The sequence below is a fragment of the Cebus imitator genome, unplaced genomic scaffold, assembly GCF_001604975.1.
Source record: "Cebus imitator isolate Cc_AM_T3 unplaced genomic scaffold, Cebus_imitator-1.0 Scaffold132, whole genome shotgun sequence".
Classification (NCBI taxonomy): Eukaryota; Metazoa; Chordata; class Mammalia; order Primates; family Cebidae; genus Cebus; species Cebus imitator.
The window spans coordinates 2,060,972-2,087,331 of NW_016107447.1; the positions used below are offsets into that span (position 1 = coordinate 2,060,972).

General features: G+C 50.9%; 1 protein-coding gene across 1 annotated transcript in view; it reads right to left on the minus strand.

Annotated features, from left to right (window-relative positions):
- CDH22 (cadherin 22) overlaps positions 1-26,360 on the minus strand; it is a 134,970-nt gene that overhangs the window by 66,864 nt on the left and 41,746 nt on the right. The window contains exons 2-3 of the mRNA XM_017541285.2: positions 10,184-10,837; positions 205-499 (exon numbers count right to left, since the gene is read on the minus strand). Coding sequence (XP_017396774.1) covers positions 205-499; positions 10,184-10,438 — 550 coding nt within the window. The 5' untranslated portion in view covers positions 10,439-10,837. The remainder of the gene's footprint in view (positions 1-204; positions 500-10,183; positions 10,838-26,360) is intronic.

A 26,360-nucleotide genomic window follows, 5' to 3' on the forward strand; every position in this document is an offset into this window, starting at 1 on the left:
GGTCACATGTGTGGTTTTATCCAGGACTGTGCTTGACCATAGGGGACACCTGGGCTCACTCACATCTGTACCCTGTACCTTAGGGCAGGAGGCCCTGTCTTTCCTGTCCCTTCCCGGAGGATCAGCGACTCCGCTTTCCAGCAGGCTCCACTCCCCTTGGGGATCACCTAGATCCCACCCCCACCCCCAGGGCCCACAGCCCACCTGTGGGTGAGAGTTCCGCCACGCTGCCAATGTAGGGGCCGTGCAGGAAGCGGGGCTCACTGTCATTGATGTCTTGCACCTTGATGATGAACTCCGACTCGGGCTCCAGCAGGCGGTTGGTGGCGCGATCCCGAGCCTGGGCCCGCAGCGTGTAGAAGGTTTTCTGCTCGCGGTCCAGGCGCTCCATGGCGTGAATGTCGCCTGTCAGCTCATCGATCAGGAAGATGGTCCCAGCACCCTCGCCTGAGATGGTGTACTTGATGGCCCCATCACCCTCGTCTGAGTCCGAGTGGATCTGGGGAGGCAAAGAGGAAGGCAGGATGGAGGCTGCAGAGGAAGCTCCTCTGGGCCTCACTGTCCATCCTATTCCCAAGCCCATCTCTTCACCAACACATACACGTCTTTAGTGAGGACACTGAGGCCCATCAGCCATGCTCACTTCCATCCCTGGTCTGGAGTGTTTCCCCAGCCCTCTGGGGCTCTCCCTGCCCCTGGAATCTACTTTCCCCTCTGCATTCAGAGTTATCAGCCTCGGAGGCAGATCCGAACGTGGCCTCCCTGCTTGCTCCCAATGGCTTCCCATTGCCTTTACAAAGAAGTCCAGCACCACCGCCAAACCCCTCTCCCCTTTAGCACGCACAGCCTCAAGGCTGTGAGCCCTTTCCTTGTTTCTCTGCCCCTGGAAAGTCTACTCATCCTGCAAAGTGCAACAAAAATGCCCCCTCTTTCAGAAAGCTTTTCTGGATCCTCAGTCTCTCCCTGCCCCCAGGGTCTCTCAGTACATCAAGCCATCATCGTCGTGTTCAGCCTTGTAGGATGGCTGTAGCCGGCACTTCTGAAACACTAGTGTGCATGCAGTTCACCTGGGGATCTTGTTAAAAATGCAGATTCTCACTCAGGAGGTCTGGAGCCAGGCCTCAGACTTCGCATTGCTAACAAACTTCCAGGCTGCTGGTCTATACCTCACTGTGAATTACAGGTCTACTGCTCCCTAGACTCTGCACCCCAGGAGGTTGGGGTCACATCTTTTTCATCTTGTTATATGCAGAGTCAGGCTCAAGACGTAGCACATGACAGAGAGTGAAGGGAGAGAGGAGGAAGAGAAGGGATGTCAATTGAAAGAGCACCTTTTATGGCTAAGCAATTTATGTACTTTTCTAGTTCAAGACACTTAAAAAAAAACCTGCTAGAGTAGGATTTGCTGTCTTTATTTTACAGACTTTCCCCCCATTTCCTAATGAAGATCGGAGGAGTGGGATGGGTTCTTCAAGGTCAGGCCACGGGAAGAGCTAGTCTGTCTCCACACTGGGCTTTCCCATTCCATCTAAAGCCTCCCGAGAGCAGCCCAGGGGAAGGGAGAGACAGTGCAGCCTGGCCCAGCCTTGGCTCTGGCATCGTCTCTCTGTGCGTTCTCAGCCATCACTTTGCCTCTGTGGCCCTCAGTTGCTTCATTCTGTAACATGGGAATCATATTAGCATCTTCCTCCCAGAGCTATTGAGGGGTTTGCTGAGTTGAGAATCCACATAAGGCCCTTAGCAGGTGTCACCAGGTGACATTTGCAGTATTTAACAGCCAGTATGACGGGGGCACTGCCCGGGCAGTGGTACTGCAGCAGGACCCCTGCTGAGCCAGGCAGGAACCCTTTGGTTGCTGGATCACAGAGAGGTCCAGGGGGCTGAGAGAGTTGGGGCGAGGGAGAGGAGGGACTACTTACTGCAAGTATGGAGGTTTTTCATGAATTTAACAACCATTACAACTGTACCAGTTTGTACTAGCTGAAAATCAGCCCTGTCTGAGACATAATAAGTGCCCAATAAATGGTAGCTATCGTTATTATTATATTATTACTAAATGTTAGCTATATATAGCCGGGATTTAATCTAGGCACCATTAGGCTCCAGAGTCCAGGCTGTTTTCACTGCCCTGAGATCTCTTGGGTGAGGAACCAGCAAGAAGTCTGCTTTCTTGCAATCAGCAACACCTAAGTCCTTATCCTCCAATGCCCAAATCTCCCAGGCAGCTTTGAGCAGAGGAAAATCCATTCCGATGAAGCTAATGGCTTTGGGCAGGTCCCTGCTCCTCTCCAAGCTTCTATGGAGATGGGGTGTGAACGAGAAAATCTCTAAAGTTCCTTTCAGGCTGGGGTGCCATGAACCCCAGCCCACTCAGCAGGAGAAGAGGTGCCCATGAAGTCATCATGAAGGGGGACGAAAGCCCATCCCCTGCCACGCAGGAGGAGCTAGAGTATAAATTCTGCTGGTAGAACTTTGTATCTGAAAGGTGGATTATAGAAGTGCCATTTGGAAGATTGAATGGCCCATAAACATTTTCATATTTCATTAGCCGATTAATGGGCATCTCTCTCTTTTTGGCGAGTCTGCTGATTCTCAGCAGAAATTGCGGGGACTAAATGGAGGCGTCTGGTGGAACCTTTCCGGGTCCCTGTCCTGTTATAGATTGCCCCAATTAATGCCCGTCCTGGGCTCCACTGAGAAGCCTTCTTCCTGTCCAGTTACTGTTAATAGATTTCTCATAAGTGGCTGAATTGTAAAAACCTCATAACTCAGTTTAATGCCACCAATAAAATTATTTCAGGACATCGGCCCTGAATCATTGGTAGTGCTGGGGATGAGGAGACCTGTCTCTCCTGTTTGCTGTTTATATGTTTTTTTCCCACCTTTGACCAGGGGGAAATGGGATGAGAGGGGGAGAGTCTGTTCCCTTTTGGGATGCCTCTGCCTGCTTGCCAGTCAGATCTGTTGTCTGCTTATTTCACCAGCAAACATTTTTGAGCAGTATGGTAGAATAGATGCCATTTGGAGAGATGTTTAACAGCTATAATCTTACTAGTCTTCATCGTTGCCCTGTGAAACATTATTATTCCCACTTCTCCGGTGAGAAAACTGAGGCACAGATAGGGGAAATCATGTGCTCTGTCAGACAGCCAAGTGCGGGAAGCACGCTCCTGACTCTGCTATTCACTAATGTGGGACCATGGGTTTGCCTCTCTGAGCCTCTGTGTTTCCACCTGAGAAATCAGACCAAGCCCTACTTGGCACAGGTGTGGGAGGATTAGATGGGGGCATGTTTTCCTTGACCTAAGCACTCTATTAATGGTTGTTTCCTTCCCTTGCCATCTCCTGGGTCTCCATCATGTCCCTGCAGCCCTTGATGTAACTCAGGCCCCAGACAGGGCTCATTTATGAGTGAGGAATGGAGAGGAGGGCATAGAACCTAGTGGGACGTCATCTTCTGTGGAATATGAGCTCACCCTGGGGCCTACAGGCTGCTCTCTGGGGACTGCAGAGTCAGACAGGGGCAATCCACCTGGGCAGGAGCTATGATCTGGGAGTTACAAATTCAAGCCCAGCTGGTGCTGCCTGCCCTGCCCACCTGGGTCTTGGCTCCAGAGTAAGGAGGGAGCGCCTCTGGCTCTGCCCTAGGAAGGCATTTCTCAGGACTCTCAGCTGTGAATGGAGACTGGAAGATGGCACCCTCATTTATTGAGCACCTAGTATGTGTCAGACATGTGTTGCTCACCATCTGTGGAAATCAAACTTGACTTTGTGGGTATGTAAATGTATCCCTATTTTCCAGGTGAAGAGACTGAGATGACCTCAGGTCTGTTTGACGCCAAAGCCCAGATTAGTCTGCAGTCTCCAGGAATCTAGCTAGTCTACTTACAATGCCTATAGCAGAGGGTGAGGGAGAAAAGGGGCCAGATGGGTTGCTGGGCTGCCGCTGGGCTCCATGGCTTGGGGAGTGGGCTTCTCAGCAGTCTTTTGCCCTGCGTCCTGCAGGCCACAGTCATCGGTGGTCTCTTTTCTATCAGCCTCCATTTTACCATTTGGAAAAGAACTCCAAATCATGAATCGGGAAAAATTATGTGCTTTGGAGTCAGAAGCAGCCCGGTGCCAGCTTCAGCTTTGCCAGTGACTTGTTGTAGGACCCTGGGCAAGTGGCTACCCTTCTCTGAGCCTCAGCCTTCTCATCTGTAAACGGGACTGATATTGCTTCCCCATGTAGATTCTGAAGATTCATAAGATAATATATGGACGCTCCTTGCACTTCGTAGGTGCTCATCGTAAATTAGTCCCCTTTTCTTTTCCTGTTCTGGTCTCGGGAGGGGTTGAGGGTTCACCTAGTTCATCCCCCTATCTCCTATACAAGAACTACACAGACTCAAATCCTGACCCACTGGAGGTCCAGGGACTATCATCCAATGCCTTTGTGTCTTTCAAACTTAGCCTGTGTCCTCCTCCAGGCAGCCCTCTCAGATGCCCTCTCATTTGGTTGAAGAGACCTCACCTGCCCTCTTCCTGCACCATACATATGCCCCTTACTCCACCCCCTCCTGTAACTTCTAGTGCTGCACATCTGTGTCCCCAGCTGTCATGGGCCTCTAAGCATGAACTAAGTTAGGTGTGTCTCTGTCAGAACTCTTTGGCACATACTAGGTACTCTGACAACGCCTGCAGAGAAAATCCAGGGGGTGGGAGGATTGAATGTGTGTGTGTGTGCATGCACATGAGTGTGAGTTTGCAAGCTCCTTGAGGGCCAAGCATCTGGCTGTTTATTCCATTTCCCCAGCACCCAGCACGGGACATAGCACAAAACATATTGAATAAATGAATAATAAAGTATCCAACTGTCATTAGACTCCCCCAGTTGTCTTCTGGGATTTCCAGAGGATTCAGCCACTCTTAAATCCCAGGTACACATGAGCCAGACTAAGGAGGATAGTCACTGAGAACCTAAAAGCTCCAGGCACAGCTCTAGACTCTTTACTACCATCTTACTGATGTCTCATCTTGTGTGTCAGAGATTACTCTCTCCCCATTGTATAGATGGGCAAACTGAGGCCCAGAGAGGTGTCTAAATCCCACCTATAGTCACACAGGTAACGAGAGACAGCCCTAAAGCCTGACACCACATTCAGGGTTCTTTCTACCACATCACATGTGGCCAACCCTGGAGGAGAAATCCCCCTCAAGTCCCATCCCTAGATCATAAACAACATGAAAAACACAAGAGTGATGGTTTCTCATCCCAGGGGGCTGAAAAATGGGATTTATGAAGCCATTAATTACTTCCTCCTAATTAAATCAAAATTAAATGCGAGCAGAGGTACGTTTTCCTTATTAAAGACAATTAAACGGACAGTGCAGCTACGCAAATAAAATGAGTCCAGGATTTAAACGGAAAGCAAATCAAATAAAAAGCCTCCCCGGAATGAGGGGTGTGTTCACGCCTGTGCTACCCGTAAACCAGGAGTTCATCAATTTTCTTTAAATATTAGCAACTTAATTAAATCTGCTCTCCTCCCCACTTTAATTCTGCCGTATATCTAAAATAGATCTCACCGCCCACAGGAGTTGGTCATAAGTGCTGACCCCATAATTCTATCTTTTTTAAAAAAAATTAAAAATCCTACAAAATCCACATCCAGCTGACAGAAGCCTCGGGGGAAATTACAGTTTGGAAAAGGGATTAGTCAGAGTACCCAGATTTTATGGAAATGCTGGGAGGTTGCTTTGAGGGTGGGTGTCGTGAGAAGGTTTGGGGAGAGGTGGGTCAAGGTTGCCGACAGGGGCAGGGCCGAGGAAAGAGCTGTTTCGTGTGGGGCCTCGGTGACCACCTTGGGGCCCAGTGGTTCCTGTGGGTGCTGACAGGAGCCTGGCGGTGAGTGATGGAAAAGGCGGTTGTAAAATAGGTTACTGTTGGGCGCCCGGGGTTCACTCTGCCGATGGTGCTGTTGCTAAGCTACCTTTAGAATTCGACAAGGACGGATGCTCCGAGCAGCTCCCTGGGGTGGGGGGAACCAGGAAGCAGTGAATTAACTGAAACCTTGGTGAAGTCCTTTCTTCCTGAAGAGTGAGAGAGTGTGGTATGAGAGTGTGTGTTTGCATTCATGTGTGTGCCCACACCAGCACTTGTACGTACCGGGGACTCAGCTGGAAAGGGGACAGGTGGCTTTTAAAAGCCCAAGCTCATATTCCTAGGGATGGGGATGGGCTAATGACAATCTTCCCCCCACTTAGTGAGAAACTAGAATGTCAGGTTGCCAAGAAGACTTTGGGGATTTGGGGCGGGAGTTCGTAGTTAGATGGTACACTCAAGGTGGTGGAACTATCAATAATAGTGAAACTTACAAGATGAGACTTAACAATAATAAAAATGAATACTTACTGAGCATGTGCCAGAAGCCAGCAGGTATTCTAGGTTCTTGACAAATGCTAACTCATTGAATCCCCACCGCCAGCCTTTGAGCTAGGTCCTAGTAATAGCCTCACTTAACAGATAAGGAAACTGAGGCACAGAGAGGGTATATATAGTCAGCCCTCTGCATCCATAGCTTCTGCATCAGCAAATGCAACCAACCAAGGATCAAACACATTCGGAAAAAAAAATTGTGTCTGTACTGAATATGTACAGACTTTTTTTCTTGTCATTCTCTAAAGAATATGGTATAACAACTATTTGCACAGCATTTACACTGTATTAGGTATTATCAATACTCTAGAGATGATTTAAAGTATATGGGAGGATGTGCATAGGCTATATGCAAATACTATGCTATTTTATATGGGGTTTTGGTCTCCACAGGAGGTCCTGGAACCAATTCCCCATCGAGAGATACCGAGGGATGACTGTGACGTGCCCAAAGTCAGAGAGGTCATAAGCAGCCGGGCTGGGGTTTGAGCCGAGGCAGTGCAGCTCCAGGTGGCCCTCCAACCACACACAATGCCACCTCTCATAAGAAAGTGCACATTGGGCAAATATTTGCAAAGAGATGGAAAATTCTTCTCCCTCCCTGCAGGGAGTGCGTTTCTGGAGGTAGCCTTGTGAGTAAGAGAGCCGAGCAGGGGCTCTGGGTGAAGGTGATGGAGGAGGACGGTAACGAGTCACAACAGCAGTGGCAATGAGGACAGAGGTTGCTGGGGGGAACAGAAAGGACCCTGGGCCCAGCACAATGCTTGGCTCCTGGCAGCTGCTTATTATGGGGCTCTTGAAGTGAGCACGGAGACCTTGTTTCTTGGGTTGGTTCTGCAACTATGTGTGGCCTTGGTATAATCATCTCTGCATCTGGGCCTCAGTTTCCCCCCTTCTAATGAAGGGAGCTACAGGGCCCTCCCCCTGCTTATAGACTGTGGTTCTGTGAGATGGGGGCGGGGTCGGCTCACGTGGCTGAGATGATAAAGGCTAGGTAGAGGCAGATGAAAGCATGAGTCAGCAGCCGGTTTTCTGATCTTTTCAGGATGTGGGTGGCTGGGGAGGCTTTTGCAGAGCCCCAACTGCTGGGCGGACAGCAGGGCTGACATGCCTGAGATGACCACCTCCTCTGACATTTAGGCAGATGCATCAGTCCTTCCCTGTGTCTCCAGGCTTTTCCTGGACCGAAGGCTTTTTCCCAGGTCTGAGAGTCTCAGAGGGGTCTGGAGAATCGGGCTGGGATTGGCCTCTTCTCTTTCTCTTTTGGGGGCTTAAAAACCTCAACTCAAGGGGCCAGTTGCAGTGGCTGATGCCTGTAATCCCAGCACTTTGGGAGGCCAAGGCAGGCGGATCACTTGAGGTCAGGAGTTCGAGACTAATCTGGCCAACATGGTAAAATCCCATCTCTACTAAAAATACAAAAATTAGCTGGGCGTGTTGGTGAGCGCCTGTAATCCCAGCTAGTCGGGAAGTGGAGACAGGGGAATCGCTTGAACCCAGGCGATGGAGGTTGCAGTGGGCCGAGATTGTGCCATTGTATTCCAGCCTAGGCGACAGAGCAAGACTCTGTCTCAAACAAACAAACAAAAACAAAAACTTCAACTCACACAGGTTCAACTCTTGGCTACACCACTCATCCATTGTATGACTTTGCCTTCTATTTGGTTTCTTTACCTACAAAAGGGAATGATGGTTTCTATCTTGTAGTTTAAGGGTTAAGTACTTTATATGGGAATAATAAAAAACAGCGACAACAAAGAAGCCGGAGGCTCAACACTTTGTGTGCTCTGTTTTCTTTTTTAATCTCCAACAACCTTAGGAAGCCGGCTCTCTGAGCCCCTATTTTTACAGATGAAGAGACTGTCAGGGAGGTATAGTAACTTGTTCAAGGTCACACAGTGAAGGCGTTGGCAAAACCAGGCCTCAAACTCAGGTGTGTCTGCCTCCAAAGGCTGCGTTCTTAGCTACTTCACTGGCTACCACCTATCACGTAGTGGGCTTGGTCACTCCATCCCTACCCCTCACCCCTTTCTTCCAGCACCACCATCTCCCACCCCTGGCTGGAAGTGAGGAGTCCTTGGCTCTGCTACTAGGCTGCTGGGTATCTTGAGCAAGGCCCTGAACCTTTCTGAGCTCTGTCTGTCAAATCCTTGCTCAGCTTAATTGTAGGAATCATCCATTCATTCATTCATTTGGCCGTATGTATATAGGGGAAAGTAGCTAAGGGCCAGGAATTACTGTGTCTGGACCAGAGAAAACCTGAGCTTCCTGCAAAGCAAACCCACAGGTTTAAATCTAGACTTTCCTTCTCTCCTTGTCAAGGATCCTGATCTCTGAGCCTCAGAACTGCCCAGCCTCCCAATTTCCATACTCATTTAAGCACACAGGAAGCTCTGGAGGGGCCTTTCCCACCCACATTCCTGACCAAGACCTCCTGGAAAGCCAGTTGGCTTTAAGAAAAGCCAGATACTGTCCTGGGGCACCACCCCTCTCCCATGCCCTACAATAACCCTCCGCTTCAACACCTCAACTGCTGACAAGGCCCTGAACAAATCAGGTACCTTCAGGTCTCCAAGTCTTTAGATATGTTATGTCCTCTTTCCCATTAGCCTGAGAAACTCCTACACCTACATCAAAACCCAGTTCAGGTGTTTTCTCCTCCATGAAGCCAGACAAAGTATACCATTTAATGAATGCCTACTCAGTGCCAGGTGCTGACTTGTGAAGCTTTTTATCACCAGGTGTCTCTGCAACTCTGGGCATCCCTAAAGTGGCAAAGGCTGGATCTCATTCACCTTTATCTCTCCAGCATCACACCTGGGCTCTACAAGGAGCTCAGGAATTGAAGAATGAATAAAATTCCTTCTCAGCTCCTTGTACTCCTATGGCACAGATCTTCAGCCAGATTTACCAGCATTTACTCAGAGAGTTTGAGAAAGTAGATTTCATTCATTCGTTCATTCATTCATTCAATTAATAAACAGTTTGCAAGCTATGTCTGTGCTAGGCACTGGGGATTTCATGGTGAGCAAAACAAACATGGTCCAAAAGGAAAGACACACATTAATTGCCTAATCAAACAAACACATGCATAATTAAAGTGTTATGAAGGAAAGATACTGGGACCTCAAGGGGGATGTGACAGCAGATCCGTCCTAGCCTGGTGTGTGCGGGAAGGGTTTCTCTGAGAAAGTGGCATTGGTGCTAAGACCCGTAGTGTGAGTGGAAGGTCATCAGTGGAAGGAGCAGGAAAGAGCGGTTCAGTTGAGAAACAACCTAGCCGAAGGGGCAGTGGCAGGAGTGTGCATGGGCATTGGACCGACTTTCAGAAGAGCAACAGAAGGGCAGTGAGGCTGAAACTCAGAGTGTGGCAGGAGATGAGGCTGGAGGAGGAGCCAGATCTTTGTAGTCCATGGATAGAATTTGGGCTAGACCCCAAGTGCATAGGAAACTGCTGAACAATTTTAAGCAGAGTGGCCAGATTATGTGCCAGATGATCGGATTTACAAACGTGTTCTTAAATCCCACATGTACCTAGCTACACGATGGGCTGAGATTGCCCGCTGGCACTCTCTCGAAGATGCAAAAGGGGGGGGAGGGGGCATGGGGCGGAGTGGGAGTGGGCCCAGGACCCACTTATCAGTCCTTGGCAAGGGGGCACATGAAAGTGGATTTAAAAGGGCAGGTGAACTAGGGGTTCTTGCATCTACCAGTGGGTGTCCCCAGGGTCCTGGGATCTGGAGCTGGAGTGGGGCCCCACTTTACCTTGCCCACGTACAGGGGCTCCGTGCCCGTGTACTCCTCCACCACGAAGAACTGGTTCCACACCCAGCCGCGTTTGACGCGGCCGGCTCCCAGCGCGCCGTCCTGCCGAGCCCCGGGCGCCGACGGCGCGGGGGTGCCCGCGGCCCACAGACGCCCCAGCAGTGGCGGCGGCGGCGGCAGCAGCAGCAGCAGCAGCAGCGCGGGGGACAGCGCGGCTCCCGCCCGGAGCCCCCTACCGTCGGGCCTCGGCCTCATGCTTGGCCTGCGCGGGAGCGGGGCCCAGGAGCATGGACGGGAGGCACCAGAGCGCCGCCGCTCGGTCGCGCAACGAAGCGGCGCCGTGTCACATGGTGGCCTCAGCACGGCCGCCGGGTTGTCGCCCCGAACGGGGCACCCGGACAGGCCCGCGGCCCTGAACGCTGCCCAGCCGCGGGGGTGCCCGGCTGGAGGGGGAGGGGGCGCGGCCGCACCCGGGGCATGGACAGCCCCCGGGGTCCCCGCCCGCGCCCCCCTCGCCGCGTCGCGTGTGGATCACTAGGCAGCGCCTGGGCAGCTCCAGAGTCCGGGAAGCGCCATGGTCCCTGCGCAGAGACGATGCGGGTTCGGGCCGGCAGATCCTGCCAGGACTAGGGGCCTTCCGGTTCCATCAGGAGCCTGCAAGAGAAACAAGAAAACATCAGAGGGGCTTCTGTGTGCAGGGAGGGCAAGAAGAGTCTATCTTTCCTCTTGTAGGTACTAAATAAGCACCTACTTTGCCTGGTACTGTGCAGAGTCGGACAGACACCATGGAGACTCACAGTGGTCCCCTCTTCTTGAACCCATCGTGTAGTACGCGCCCTCTCGGGGCACACCGCAACTTCTCCCGCGCACCGCAGCCTCTTTCACCTGGTGTCACATGCCCCTGCTCTTCCACCCTCCTGAGCCTTTCTCCAGCCCCTCCTCAGCCCAGCCCGCATGCCCACACAAGCAGAGACACTAGCAGCCCGAGCCCCTGCCCTGGCTGACAATCTCTCCAGCCCTGCCCAGTCCCCAGAACTTCCCACCCCAGGTGCTTCTAGAAGGCATCTTCAAGAGCCCCCAAGACCCAGGCCTCCTGGGTGCACAGAAGCCCAGCACCCAGACTACCACCCAATATGCCTGCCCTCCTATCCCTCGCAGCACAGACAGGTCATTCCATCTGAAACAGGCACCAAAGAAAGGCCCTCTGAAGTGCCCCCACCCCCACAGCGGCTTAGGGGTAGAGCACCTTAGTCCCAGAGGGCCTGGCTTGGAGACACCTTGAGTGACCCCAGGCAGGGCCACAAGCCCTCTGAGCTTGCCTCTGGTGCCTTCACATTCCCCCAGAAAACAGTTCTTTTCCAGAGTCTGAGAGACACCTTTCCTCCCCACTCCTGGACCAGCCTGCGGTCCCCAGATCCATCCATCTCTCCTCCCCTGTCTCCATCAGATCCTGCTTTCAGCAGGAGAGGATCTGAGGGACTAACGCCTACTCAAGCCATAATGATGAATAATGGCTTAATGTGGGTGTTTACAGGGGACAGCGATGCTGCTTAATGGAGGAATTTCAGGCACAGAGAGGAGTGCGTGGGGATGAGGGGCTCAATCCCCATTCCTCCTTCCCCTGAGCCCAGTTCAGCTCAGTTCAACAGCTCAAGTCCACCAAGCTCCAACTTTGTGCCAGGTTTGGCCTGCTTGCCAGAGGCACGGTAAATAAACTCACAGTTTTGTGGGGTGGAAGGTGAAACCCCTCTTGTAACAACCTAAATGCCAGGTGGTGTGTGATCGGGGCTATAAAAGTGTCTGTGTCTGGACACCCTGAGAGCTGTGGGGCTCAGGGAAGGGACTGAGCTCCTGTGTTTGGAAAGGGAAGGTAGGCAGGAGACAATCAGGGCTACTTCTCGGAGGAGGTGACATCTGAGCTGATGGGAAGAAAAGGGTGGGCATTTCAGGCAGAGGAGTGTGCATGGTGGCTGAGTGATCTGGCCAGTTTGAGGGGTTAGATCATGAACAGGGGTGTGTGGCTGGGCAGACGGTGTGTAGCCGGTGGGGGTGGGGGTGTCTGACCTGGCTCTAGCCAGATCTTCCTGAGAACAAAGGAAGTGGCCTCTCTAGGGAAGAAGAAATGCAGATCATCTTGGTTTCTGAGACACTGTCTTGCTCTGTTGCCCAGGCTGGAGTGCATGCAGTGGCGGGATCTTGGCTCACTGTAACCTCTGCCTCCTGGGTTTGAGGGACTCTCCTGTCTCAACCTCCCGAGCAGCTGGGACTATAGGGGCCTACCTGGCTAATTGTATTTTTAGTAGAGACAGGGTTTCACCATGTTAGCCAGGATGGTCTCGATCTCCTGACCTCATGATCTGCCCACCTCGGCCTCCCAAAGTGCTGGGATTACAGGAGTGACAGACCACCTTCTTTAACCCAGCATCACAGTGGGCAATTCCCATCCCTTTAACTCATGGGAGTCATGACTCTGAAAGTTTTTTTATTCCCATTTTGTAGATGCCTAATTCCTCAGTACTTTTTTTCTAGAATCTGCTCCAGAAAATCTTTATGGAAGGAGTTTCAGGGTGGGGAGTCATTGCTGGAAGGTGAGGGTGATGGTGAGGGGGTTAAGCTGCAGTTCTGGGCAATGAGAGTGGGAAGAAGTCCACACTCCACAGGGAAGAATGGAGGGGAGGGGTCTGGACCTTGCTGTTCCCTCTTTCCCTATAGGCCCAAGCTGGAACTAATAGGGTCAGGAGGACCCGTGAGCCTGCTGTGAACACACCCTGCCTGGGTACAGAACAACTTCTATGGGCCTGGGCATGACAGTGCCCGACGCTGCCAGCTCTGCTCAGCAACCCCTGCTCTGTGCTGCCGCCTCCAGGGATCTGTCTTTGATTCCCTGAATTATGACCTGGGCTGGTCGTAATGAGGCTGGAGTTATGGGTGAGGAGGAGGTGCCTCTCCGAAGCCTTCATTTCCTGGAGCGTATGGCTTCCCTGCGTGCACCACGGGAACTGTTCCCCTGACTCCAACAAGCAGCTCCAGGGCCCATCACAGCCCTGCAGGGATGCAGAGCAGGGGAGGAGCTGGAGAGAGACAGAATTTGGAGGGAGGCTGTGGCCACTTCTGCAGTGGGCTGCCGAGGTCGAGGGAGGGGCGCGCAAGGGGAGATCCGCCAATGTTTGCAGACACCCAGCTGTTGCTCCTCTTCTCTCCTTTCCTTTATTTCTTTATTTCTAACACCTTTTACAAGGATGGGAGGCGCTGAGATTCAATCATTCATTCAGTCACCAAACACGAGGGTCTGCCACAAGCAGGGAGACAGAACAGCGTTTTCTTCTTCCAATCATTCATTTATTCAACATACTTTAACAATCGTTTCTTCTTTTAAGACAGCAAGATGGAATCAGTTATTCAGTGATCTATCAGCAAAGAGAAGCATTTCTTCTGGTTATTCCTTTATTCTTTCCACAGCACCTCTCTGATGCCAGTCCATGTGCTGGGCACTGGAGACACAGCAATAAAAAAATGAAGTCCTGACCGGGTGGGGTGACTCACACCTGTAATCCCAAGACTTTGGGAGGCCAAGGCGGGGGGATCACTTGAGGTCAGGAGTTCGAGACCAGCCTGGTCGCCAACAAGGTGAAACCCCACCTCTACTAAAAATACAAAAATTAGCTGGGCGTGGTGGGGTGTGCCTGTAACCCGAACTACTCAGGAGGCTGAGGCAGGAGAATGGCTTGAACCTGGGAGGCGGAGATTGTAGTGAGCTGAGATCACACCACTTCACTCCAGCCTGGGTGACAGATCAAGACTCTGTCTCAAAAAAAAAAAAAAAAAAAAAAAAAAAAAAAAAAAAAACAAAAAAAAAAAAAAAAAAAAAAAAAAAAAAAAAAAAAAAAATGAAGCCCTAACCCTCATGGAAATGACCTTCTGGTGGGGGACGCAGACAATAGAAGAATGAAGCTAAATATAATTTAATATAAAATATTGAGAAGAAAAGTAAAGAAGCAGGAAGTGAGAGAGAATGGTGGAGGGAATGGAGTGAGTGCGTTGTTAAGGATACAGTATCAGGGAGGGAGGTCCTCTCAGAGGAGGTGGCATTGGGCCGAGTCTGGGAGAATGAGAAGGAGCTGTGCACAAAATAGTTCCACACAGAGGGAACAGCATGTGCAAAGGTCCAGAGGTTGGAACAAGCTGAGACAGCACTTGTAGCTCAAGTGCAGGATGCATCTGGACATGTGGAATTTGGGGTGTTGGGGAGGAGAAGGTGCTCTTGGTAGAAGGGCTGTCCAAGGCAAAGACCTGGAGTCGGATCCCACTTGATGTATTTTTAAAATTTTATTCATTTTCTTTTTTTTGAGACAGAGTTTCTTTCTGTGGCCTAGGCTGGGGTGCAGTGGTGCAATTTTGGCTCACTGCAACCTCCGCCTCCCAGGCTCAAGCAATTCTCTTGCCTCAGCCTCCTGAGTAGCTGGGATTACAGGTGCACACCACCAAGCCTGGCTAATTTTTTTTTTTAGTAGAGATGGGGTTTCACCATGTTGGTCAGGCTGTTCTTGAACTCCTGACCTCAGGTGATCCACCCACCTTGGCCTCCCAAAGTGCTGGGATTACAGGTGTGAGCCACTGTGCCCAGCCAAGATCTCCACTTTAGAGAGGAGAAAGGTAAAGTCCAAGAGGACTCTACCAAGCATACTTCATGACAAAGCAGTGCCTCGAACCTGGGACTTGGACTCCCCAGGCAGAAGGCATCTCTGGGGAATGGGAAAAAATGCACCTCTGGGTGCAACCCGGTGTCAGAGTCACATCTGGCAGGGCCAGCCTGCCCCCCTCGTGAGAGCACAATCTGCCCTATTGTTTGAGGATGGGGCCCTGGCCCTCCCATCCTCACCTCTCCCTCCCCCTCCTGGCCCTTCATACCTCAGCCTCCAGGTCCTCCCAGGGGCATCTTGGCTAGGTGCCCTGGCAGCCTGCCAACTCTTCACCGCTCTGCGCAGCCCTGCTAGGGCTGCCATGGACACATTGGCCTCCTCCCTCCTTTTCCTGCTGCAGCTGCTTTTCCTGAATGGACAGTGACTACAGGACCCTGTCCTGGCATTCAGAATCAGTCCAGGGAAGCAGCTGTGGAGTCCTGCAGCTGCACGCAGCTCTCCTGGGACCTGGGGCATGTTGGTGGCCTTCCCTGGGCTGCAGGTCTCAGCCTCCTGCACAGAGCCATTTAATCCCAAATGAGATGAAAAATTGAGCCCTGGCCTGGCTCAATGAATGTTGGCTTTGCCCTGTCCACACTTCAGCCTCACCTCTTATAATGCGTCTGTCTGCCCATGGGTCTACATGTATGCTTATGGCTTCTATGTGTATGCGAACATGTGTCTGCCGTCACACATGTGACTGAGTAGGCATGACGATCTGATAAACATTCCTTCATTTCACAAATATTTGTGAGTTTCCACTCAGTGTTGTTCTAGGCACAGCAAAAAGAAACAGGTAGGGTCCTTGCCAGGTGGGGACACAGACAATAAACAAATAAGGTGTCGCATCATGGCAAGTGCAGTGGAGAAAGCAAAGCAGAGTAAGGTGCAGGAAGTTCTGGGGGTGGTGGGATTTGCTGTTTATCTGTCCATCCATCATCATTATTATAAATGATCATTTATACAGTGTAGTCAGGGAAGGCTTTGTCCTTAAGATGACATTTAAACAGACATCTTAAGTGAGGGACAGAGTTGTGCACAAAGCTGGGAGAAGAGGGTTCCAGGCTAGGGCAACAGCAAGTGCAAAGGTCCTGAGGTCAGCAGCATGTGTCTAGTGGGAAGGAGGAACATCAGGAGGTCCGGGGTTGCTGAAGTGGAGGAAGTGCAGGGGAAGCAGCAGCAGATGAGGTCAGAGCGGTGTGGAGGTGCAGTCAGGGCCTACAGGCTCTCTTGGGTTTTTACTCTGAGTGAGAAGAGACCCCTAAGAGGGTTTGAGCAGAGGACATGCTCTGACTTATGTTTTAAAAGATCATCTGGGCTGGGATGATGGTGGTTCAGACCTGTAATCTCAGCACTTTGAGAGGCTGAGGCAGGAGGATTCCTTGAGTCCAGGAGCTCAAGATCAGCCTAGACAACATATCAAGATTCTGTTTCTACAAAAAACAATTTTAAAAAATTATCCAGGATTGGTGGCATGTGCTTGTAGTCCCAGCTACTTGGGAGACTGAGGCAGAAGGATTTCTTGAGCCCAGGAGTTCAAGGCTGCAGTGAGCTATGATCCCACCACTAACATACTCCAGCCTGGGCGACAGAGTAAGACCCTGTCTCTAAAGAAAAAAAAAATGTGGCCAGGTATGGTGGCTTATACCTGTAATCCCAGCCCTTTGGGAGGCTGAGGCAGCCAGATCACTTGAGCCCAGGAGTTCAAGACCAGCCTGGGCAACATGGCAAAACCCTGTCTCTACAAAAAATAGAAAAATTGTCTGGGCGTGCTGGCATGTGCCTGTAGTCCCAGCTATTTTGGAGGCTGAGTTGGGGGGGATCATCTGAGCCTGGGGAAGTTGAGGCTGCAGTGAGCCATGATCACGCCAGCCTGGGTGAGGGCTTGTCTCAAAAAAAAAAAAATCATGCTGGCTGGCTATTGTGTTAAGATAGGCAGATTCTGGGTTTGGAAGGGGCCTGTGGGAATATTTCAATAGTCTGGTAGAGGACTAGTGAGGGGCTTGGATCAAGGGGAGCAATGGAGACGCTGAAAAGGGAGGCTGGGCCACAGAATATGTTGATGGGTCAGAAATGGGGTTTGAGGGAAGACAGCAACTGAGCATGACCATGCCCTCAGCCTGGGCAGCGGGAATAAGCTTTTGTTCAGAGCTGAAGAGCAGATTTGGGGGGTGATCAGGAACTGACTTTGACTTGTTACAGTCATGTTTTGGACAGGTTGCACCCCGAATGCTTATTAGACATCAAGCAGAGATGCAGAGCAGTCTTCCATGGCCAGGAGTTCAGGGGTGAGGTCCTCCTGCAGGTAGCACTTTGGGAATTTGAGTGGCATTTCAAGTTGAGACTGGGTGAGAGCACCAAGGAGTGGCTGTCGGTGGAGAAGAGATCTGGGGACTAAACGCGGGGGCCCACAGCTATGGTGATCCAGGAGATGAGGAGGAAACAGCAAGAGAGACTGAAAGAGAAAAGAGGAGGAAAAGGGAGATATCCTCGGAGCCAACAGAAGAAAGTGCTGTAAGGAGGGAGTGGTGAACTGTGCCCGATGCTGCCTGCCGTTGGGGGGTGAGCGTCTGCCCAACTTTGCCGGGGACAGCTCCGTGGCATAACTGTTCATAATGTCCCCCAGTTTGGATGATAAATCACATGGTGATCCTACTGATAGGGCCGATGTGGATTCGGACTTGCCCATTGGAGTTAGCGGGGTGGAGGTCATGCGTGACCTTGTTGGCAGCGATTTGGTGGAATGGTGGGTGCACGTGCTTGACTGGAATGGGTTCCAGAGAACCGGGAGGAGGAAAGGTGGGGACGTGTGTGGGTGGGTGACGGCCCCGCTCGGGATTTGTGAAGGTTCATTGGCCTGCCCCTGGCCTGCCAACCTCATTCCAGTAGAGATGGCTCAAGACAGAGGCTCAGGACACAAATCAGCATCCACACCATGCCGTTGGGGAAGCTTCGGCTGTGCGGGGAGGGCCAGCAGAGCCCCCTTCTCCCTGCACCCCTCCTCTACTCTTCCCATCTCTCTTGCTGCAGGGCCCAGCCGGACTCATCCCCATGTGCCCGGACTGAAGCCGCCACCATTTGCCTAGGACCCCTGTGGGCCCTAAGCCCCCTTGCAGGACAGGTGAGTCTCTGTCCTTGCTCAGGCTCCTGTGACCCAGCAGATCCTTGATGCTCCCACCTAGGGCTGGGTTTCTCTAGTGGGTATGGGAAGAAGAGAGCAGCCCCATCCCTGGGTGTGCCCCCTGCCTCCCAGCTCCCTGACAGCCCCGGGAAGAGTCCCACAGCTCCAGTCTCTGGCAGTCACCGAGCACCTGCTCTGTTCTGGGTCCTGCCGACGCCCTGTCACTCTGTGGGGCAGACAGAGGGGGCAGGCACGATGCGGGAAATATTAACAACTTGAGGCAGCATAGACACCAGCCACATTGACTACAGGGTCCCAGAGGCCAAGGAGAGGGGAGGTCCAGGAGATAGTCCCTGTGGTAAGGGCTAGGGTGATAGGGCTGGGTAGTCTTCAGGGGATTTGGGACAGCGGCTGTTTACCAAAAGTGATGAAGCATTTTCATACACATTACAGCCACACCATGTGCACCTGACTCTTCTCAGCCCGGGAAGTAGGCCAGATGTAGTCCTTGCTCTCAAGGCATTCACAGCCTAGGGTAGAGACATCCATTCCTTCATTCATTCATTCCACAAACTGTTACAGAGCATTCCCTAATGAGCCAGACAGACCGTTAGGTACTCTTGGGACGATGGAAACCTAAAGACATAATTCTCCCAAAGAGCTCACCATCGAGAGGGTGGCGACATTCACTCAGCATCTACAGTGCACCTCGTGTGTACCACTGACTCATTTATCCATCCAGTGAACACTTACTGAACACTTATGTGCCAAGTTCTGGGCTAGGTCCTTTGCAAGTTTCAGAAATGAGCCTTAACAGGTTTGTGGCCAAGTTACCAGATGCTAATGAGAGAAATCCCTGGCAGTTGCTCATTTATCAGTGAACCAAAATCTAGTGAAGACCTACTATGTGCCACACCACATATAAGTGCTCTGCAAATTCAGTGCTCATGCTCACAGATGAGTAGGAGAGACCAATATATTTTTTTTAAACCCAACCAAAAAATAAAACCTGGAAAATGGAAAGTATAGGAAATTCATGCACAGATGTGAAGGCTCAGAGGGGGAGCTCCGATCTCCATGAGTAACCATGGAGGGCTGCCTGGAGGAAGAGGGCATTGGAGCTGACTCTTGAAAGGTGAGGAGGATTTGGACTTACGGAGATGAAGTAGGAAATTACTGGAAGAAAGAGCATGAGCAGAGGAAACCTAGGACATCAATGGGACATAGTGAATAGCATAGTCTGGCTGGGTTTTATGGTGTATAAAAGAGTGATGGTTGATACCAAAGTTATCAAAAGAAAAAGAACAAAAATGAAATGAGAAAAAAAGAGTTATGGGAAATACAAAAGACATGGCTGGCTGCAAACAGTCAATTCATCTCCCATCCTTCTTTCTTGTTTCAGTACCATTTCAATATTCGCCCTCGCTCGGCCATGTGCTAGCCCCTCCTCTGTTAATAGTGATTAGTCTAAACCAATAGGATGAAGACCCCTCTCCCCACCAGTAACTGATTTAGAAAATATTATGTGATGCAGTTCTGGCTAGTGAAATACAAAAGTATATCTTCTGTGAGCTTATGAAAATTTTTTTATTGTTAAAAAAGAGATGCCTTAAGGAGGAACTTTTTGTTTTCTGCATATGTGAATAGGTGATGTCTGGTGCAATAGCAGCCACTTTTGGATGATGAAGGAACCACACCAAGAGGCCAAAGAGGCCTACTAAGAAGAGACAGAACAAGCCATATCTTTGAAGATGTTGTTGAACTACTGAAGTAAGCCACTCTGGGTCTTGAATCCACTTCCAGCCTCTACTTCCTCCAGACTCTCTTTCTCTTTTCTCTGAACTTCCTCAGACCTGTCTGGCTGGGTCTCCCTTTGGGGTTTGCTGTCAGCTGCAATGGCAAGCTTTCAAAGGACAAAGACCACACCGACTCCTTCTTCCATTCCTTTCCCCAGTCCCACACACATACCTGGCAGAGCTAAGCAGAGAACTGGGGCCTGGGAGGGACTCAGGAGAGGCTTGCTCCAGACAGACTTCAGAGGCTGCTTGGGTAATATGACCTTCCCTCTCACTGGGGAGTTGCCAGCTCTGGGCATCACTGCTGCTGCCTGCACTGTGTCCTTCCAGAGTCTGGCTGGATGGCCAGCATGTCCTTTCTTGATTTCTCAATGCCCTGGCACCATCACTGCCAAGGCTGTGTGGCTGCCAGCATGGTGGCTCCAGGCTCTCCCTTGTCATCTAGCTGTCCCCTTGGGAACAGGGGAAGGGATTCTTATCCTACCTATCCCACATTAGTTTTTTGTCCTCTCACTCTGCCAAGACCAAGAGGAGGGGTTGCACAGAGCAACTACCAGGCAGAACAAAGTAGAACAGATTTCGTGGTGCCTCCTGCGGCTTCTGCACCTGTGCGTCCTCCCCCAAGTTCCCGATAATCCTCTTAACGTGAGGGGACCTAAGACCATGAGATCCAAAGTCAGACCAGAGTTTGAGTCCAGTTCCACTATTTTACTGTATGTGTGACCTTGGTAATTTGCTTCATTTCTCTGAGCCTCAGTTTTCTCATCTGAAAAATGGGGATAATAGTACTTACCTCCCAGAGCCAATGTAAGGAGTAAACGAAATGAGGCATGTGAAGGAATTTGTGGTGTTTGGCAATAAATGCTAGTGAATGGCATCAGAATGACTAGTGTTGGTATTATCTCTGGTCCCTGGGCAAATGCTACTGGACCCTGCTATGCACAAAGTACCCTGGCCAGGAAAGGCGAGTTTAGAAATCTTCATCCACTCAGCCATTTATTTACTCACTCACGCATTTAGTTAACAACTGTGCTCATCAGGCCCATAGTGCGGCTTGTGTCAAGAAGAGTGAAGACTCGCTCAGGGTATGGGAGTTGTCTCCTGTTCCAGCGCCAGACTCAGGCTGGAGAAAAGGGTAGTTCAGGAAGAGGCAGCTCATTCATCTGTTCTTTCCTTCACTCACTCACTCACTCCTCTCAGCACACCTGGCTTGTATGTGTCCTCTCTCTACGCCTGCCCGGCTTCCAGAACTGCCAGTGGGAGCCATGCCTGGTAGTCTGGCTCCTGTCTGCCCCCACTGAGTCCCAAGGGCACTGTGCCTGCTGGCTCCTGAGCCCAGAGCTCTCTGTGCTTGGCTGCTGTCTTCTCCCTGGGGGAAAATTATTTCTACCAGCTCAGTGCTCTCCTTTTGGGCCAGAATAGCTCATAGCTCTCGGTGTAATGCAGGAGCTATTGAGGCATGGAGGGGTGCTGGGAAGAGCCACTTTGTCTCTGCTCACCTCTCAGTGCCTGCCCTGCACACATCAGTGATGCACATGCAGGCGTGCATTCAGCCACACACACCCTCATGTGAGTTGCAGGCACACCAAGGCAGTAAAGGGTTGCCTCCTTCATCTGTGGCTCCTTCGCGACTTACACCCCGTGGCTCAGAACCAGGCTCTTCTTTGTCCTGGCCTCAGCACTCTGCCCACTGGTTACGGATGCTCCATTATTTGTCTCTGTCCTTCAGCTCACACTTCAGTGCTGTGCTCAGAGTGGGCACTGCTGAATGTGTAAGTGACTCCATGAAGGGATGTGTGGATGGATGGATGAATGGGTGGACGGAAGGACACATGGCGGGGTTGCCTGGTTACTGCCACACCCCCTCCCTCAGACTGCTCTTCTATGCTTGTTCCACTTACTGATTCATCAAATATTTTTGGAGCGCCTACTATGTGCCAGGCTAAGGATGCAGCAGTTAGAAAGTCAGACAAAGTCTTTGTCCCCGACCTTCCATCCTGTGTGTGTGTAGCGGGGGAGATACAGTCATTCACCCAATAACCTGAGAAATGCACAATTGCCAACTCTGTGAAGGTCTGCAAAGAGAAAGTACAAGGAACCCCAAATTTATAGGGGACACTACCTCATTAAGGATGGGTGGGGCAAGTTAGGGAACAGTTCCCTGAGAAGGGAGCTTTTATCTGAAACCCAAAGGCTGAGTGAGAGTACTGCAGCCCAGGTGGCAAAATGTGCAGAGCCATATTCAAGGGACCAAAAGGCCCGGGCAGAGCAGAGTGTGATGGGGAGGCTAGGGAAACAGCTGAGGATGGGCCTGGAGGAGTTTGGATTTTGACTCAACCAGAAGGCACTGAAGAGTTTTGGGCAGAGGAGATGTGTTCAAGGTTGTGTTTTAAAGGAGATCACTGTGCTTGTGGCTGGAAGAACAACTGCAGATGTGCAAGGCTGGACGTAGGGGACCCGTGGGAAGCCCGTGGCAGTGCCTGAGGAAGAGGGTGGTGGTGGCTTAGACCAGGGAGGCCGGTGTGGGATGGAGAAAAGGTGACAGATTTGGAATATTTAGGAAGCAAAATGGACCAGACTTGGCGATGAATCAGACGTAGTGGACGAGGGAAGGAGAGATATCAAGAGTGACTCTACGGATTTTATTTTTGTTTTAGCTGACATTTATTGATCACCTGCTAACAGCCACTGTTCTAGCACTTTATGTGCATTACCTTACTTATTCCTCACAATAACGTCATAAACTATGTTACCATTATCCCCTTCACATTCTCATTTCACTCCAATGAGGAGGCCGGGCAATGGGACACAGTGGGATGTGTCCCAATCTTTGTTCTTTTGGGGAACAACCTTGGCAGATCAAAGGCACAGGGAAGGAAGAAAGAGAGGCCAGTTGCATACATTGAGCTGATTCTGAGTCAGTGAGAATAATGATAGATAACATTTATAGCGCTTTTACTATGTGCCAGGCACGGTGCCATCCAATTAGCTAATAATAAGAGGTAACACTTAGTTCCATGCAGGGCACTTTATATCAATGATATGATTGAATCCTCACAATAGCTCTCTTTAAAATTTCTGTTACAGAAGCAGGAACAGTGGCTCAGAGAGGTTGAGGGACCTGCCAAAGGTCACACAGCTTGTTAGTGGTGGATCTGGAATTCAAACAGGCTCTGGCAGTGCGAGGGAAATGAGGATGGGCCAGGAGTTGCTCAGTGGCTGCTGGAAAGGACAGGCCTGCATTTGGCTCTCAGCATGAACCATGTCCTTCCCCACTCTGCTTAACATGACTTAACCCAGGCCTGAGTCCCTCATTAAGTCCTGACTTCAGTGCAAATTATGAACATGCATGAGTATGCACACACACACACTGTGTACACACATCATGTACACACACACACACCATGTACACATCATACTCCTTGGCTAGCACTGCTCACCTGCCCAGGGACAACCTGTCAGGACCTTCCACCCCAGGTACCCCTGCCTGCACCTGTCTCTCTGCCCCGCCCCCGCCCTGCCCGAGTGCTGGTGCCGCAGGCAAAGCCGCACCGTACATCATGTTGACAGTAGAAATTACATCCCGAGCTGCTGTTTTACACCGCGCCCTGTCAGAACTCACCGCAGCCCAGTGATCAGGACAAATTGAATACCATCCTGGCCATGTCAATATTTATTCCATTTTACAAACTCGTCCGGATGGGGGCAGGGCCCTACCGTGGTGCCAGCCAAGCTGAGTCCCAGGAGGCCCTTCTCCCTCCACACCACCTCCTCCTTGCTCTTTTCTCCTCTTCCCCCTCCTGTTTCTCTACTTTTCATAATCGGTTAAAATGATAAAATTCAGCCTCGATAACAAAAGCCGCACTAATCATAAATGCGGAGTTTAACTAAAAATCACAAAATGAACCCATGAATCCACACTTCGTGAAAAATACTGAAAATAGCCCCCTCCTCAGAAGCGCCCATTGTGTGTCCCTTCTTGACGGTAACCCACTGGTTCCTTCTGTCCTGGCTTTAATAGTGACCAGTCCCTTGCGTTTCTTTATTGTTTGCCTCCCGACTATGCATTCTTGACTGTCTCAGTCTTGCTTGTTTTTGAGCTTGTATATCACACTGAATGGTCTTTTGCATCTTGCTTCTTTTTCTCAGCATTATGCTTGTGAGATTCGTCTTTGTTCTTGCATGTGTTCCTTTTCACCGCTGCATAGTACTCCATTGCATGAATACACCGCAACTTAGAAATCCATTCATCCATTCTCCCTTTTCTGCTTCGTCCCCCTTTTCTCCTGCTCTCCCTTCCCTTCCATCTTCTTCCCTCCTCCTTCCTACTTCTTTTCCAGTTCCACCTCCTGGTGGCCTGCCCGCTGTTGTTCTGTCTGCTACATCTGGGAGCCATGCACACATTCTCACACACACACACCACACACACACATACACACACTCTTGATCCCAGCTCCTCCATCCTACTGGACTACTGGGGGCCCAGATGCCCCCTCTGGGCCTCTCTCTCTTTCCCTGCCCAGATTTTGGGTATGTGGCTCAAGCCAGAGGAAGGCTTTCCCTGGACCTGAGTCTTTTAAAGTTTATCTGCTGCAGAGGATTCCTGGGGCAGAGACTGGGGACATGGTATAGCAGGGTCCTTTGTTCACACACCTCCCGCCTTTACTCTAGTAGCCTTGGGGAGAAGGTCTCTCCTCCCACTCTTACCCGCTCTGGACTGGGGTGGGAACTGAGGTGGCCGCTGGTGGCCCTGTGGCTGTCTGTAGGATGCACAGCTGCATGAGGAAAGAGGACCGGAACCTGGGCCATTCAGGGGCCAAGCCTCACCCTCAGCTCTGCTCATGGAAGGTCTCGAGGGGCACCCACCCTGTACCTAGCACTGTGTCTCACCAAGGCAGAGAAGACCCGCGCAGGCTGGTGGGGGTGGGACGCCTCATAGGAGTCATTACAGGCTTGAAGACCCCAGGAGCATGTGTGACACATTTCATCCCAGTCTCCCTTAGTGACTTCTCTGCCTTGGAGCTGCTTTGATGATGCACATATTCGGGGTTGTTAATTTTTATTGCAACCTGAGCAGATGACATTAAAGAATCTGTCCCTTTGTGGTACAGGAGAAAGCTCTCTAGGCTGGAAGGCAAGTAGAGTAGGTTGGAGCTTGGCTTTGATCCCATAACACTGGGTGACCTTGGGCAAGTCTCTGCCCTCTCTGGACTTCTATACAATGAATGGAAGGTCAAACTGCCGTTCCCAGGGTTCATCAGAGGACTAGGGTCATGCTGGTGTAAAACAAGGCGGAGCTTGTTTAAAATCACATTCCCAGGCCTCTGGAGCCTCCGGTTCAGTAAGGATAATAATTGTACTAACAGGAATGTCTATAGGCTGCTTTGGGTGTTTTTTTTTGTTTTTTTTTTTTTTGCCTTTTCCCACATGTTCTAACAGGGTGCTTTCTGTGTGCCAGAGACTGTGCCTTTGATGAGCTGAAAAGAAGAGGCTGTACTTTTTGACCACTCTGCTAAGCACCCTCCATAGGTTACCTTGCTTCATCTGTGCCACATCTGTTTTATTATAACTGTTATATTACAGATGAAGAAACCGGGTCACAGAGAGGTGAAGTCACTTGTCCAAGATTACAGCCAGAAAGTGGAGGAGGCGAGGACTTGAACTAGGAAAGTCTGGCGCCAGAGCCTGTCCTAGGTCTGGGATAGCTCCTAGGAGATTCCGATGTTGGCCTGAGAGCCTCTGGAGCAGGTGCCTGGCAAGTTGTAGAACAGAGATCAAACACCGTACCCTAACTGTGTGCCCAGCCCCGAGCCAACTGCTACATGTTTTCACAGTGATTCAACAAGATATCTGTGAAGGGCTCATTCCCACACACAATCAGTGCGAGCTCTTATTGTTATTATTTTAGGCAATTGTCACACCATCCTCCTGAGATGGGCTTTAGTCTCTCCAGTTACCAATGAACAAAGAGAAGTGTCAAGAAGAGAGGTGGCTACAGGCCAAGCCCAAAGCAGCGAGCTTCCACCCCAGCCTGCTCGGCTTGCATTCCCTGACTCAGCTCTGCAGCTGAATGGCGTCCCCCGACTCTCCAAACCTCAGTCTTTCCACCTGTGAGATGAAGGAGTTGGACTAGTGGGCTGGGAGTCCAGGATCCCCACTTCTGCCCCTGACGCCATGTGTGACCTTGAATGAGTTTCTTCCCTTCCCGAACCTCAGTCTTTCCATCTGTAAAAGAAGTTACCAGTATCCTATTCCAACGCTACTTATAAATGCTACTTTAAAACAAACCTCCTGCTGAGGGAAGGCTCTGGGTCCAGCTCTCTGGAAACAGACCTTGAGCCAGAGCTTTGCCTGTGAGAGATTCATTGGGGGAGAGCTCTCGGGAACACCGTGGAAGGGGTGAGGGAAGCAGGACCACGTGGAGGGAGAAGTTGAACTGCAAGGCTGTCTGAGCAGGGGCCTCAGCTGGTCCCACAGGGAACTCTGGAGCTGCGATGCTCCAAATTGAGCAAGGTGCCAGGCCTTTGAATCCATGTATTTAGCTGATACTGGACATGAGTTTCCGTCCCCCACCCGCTTAG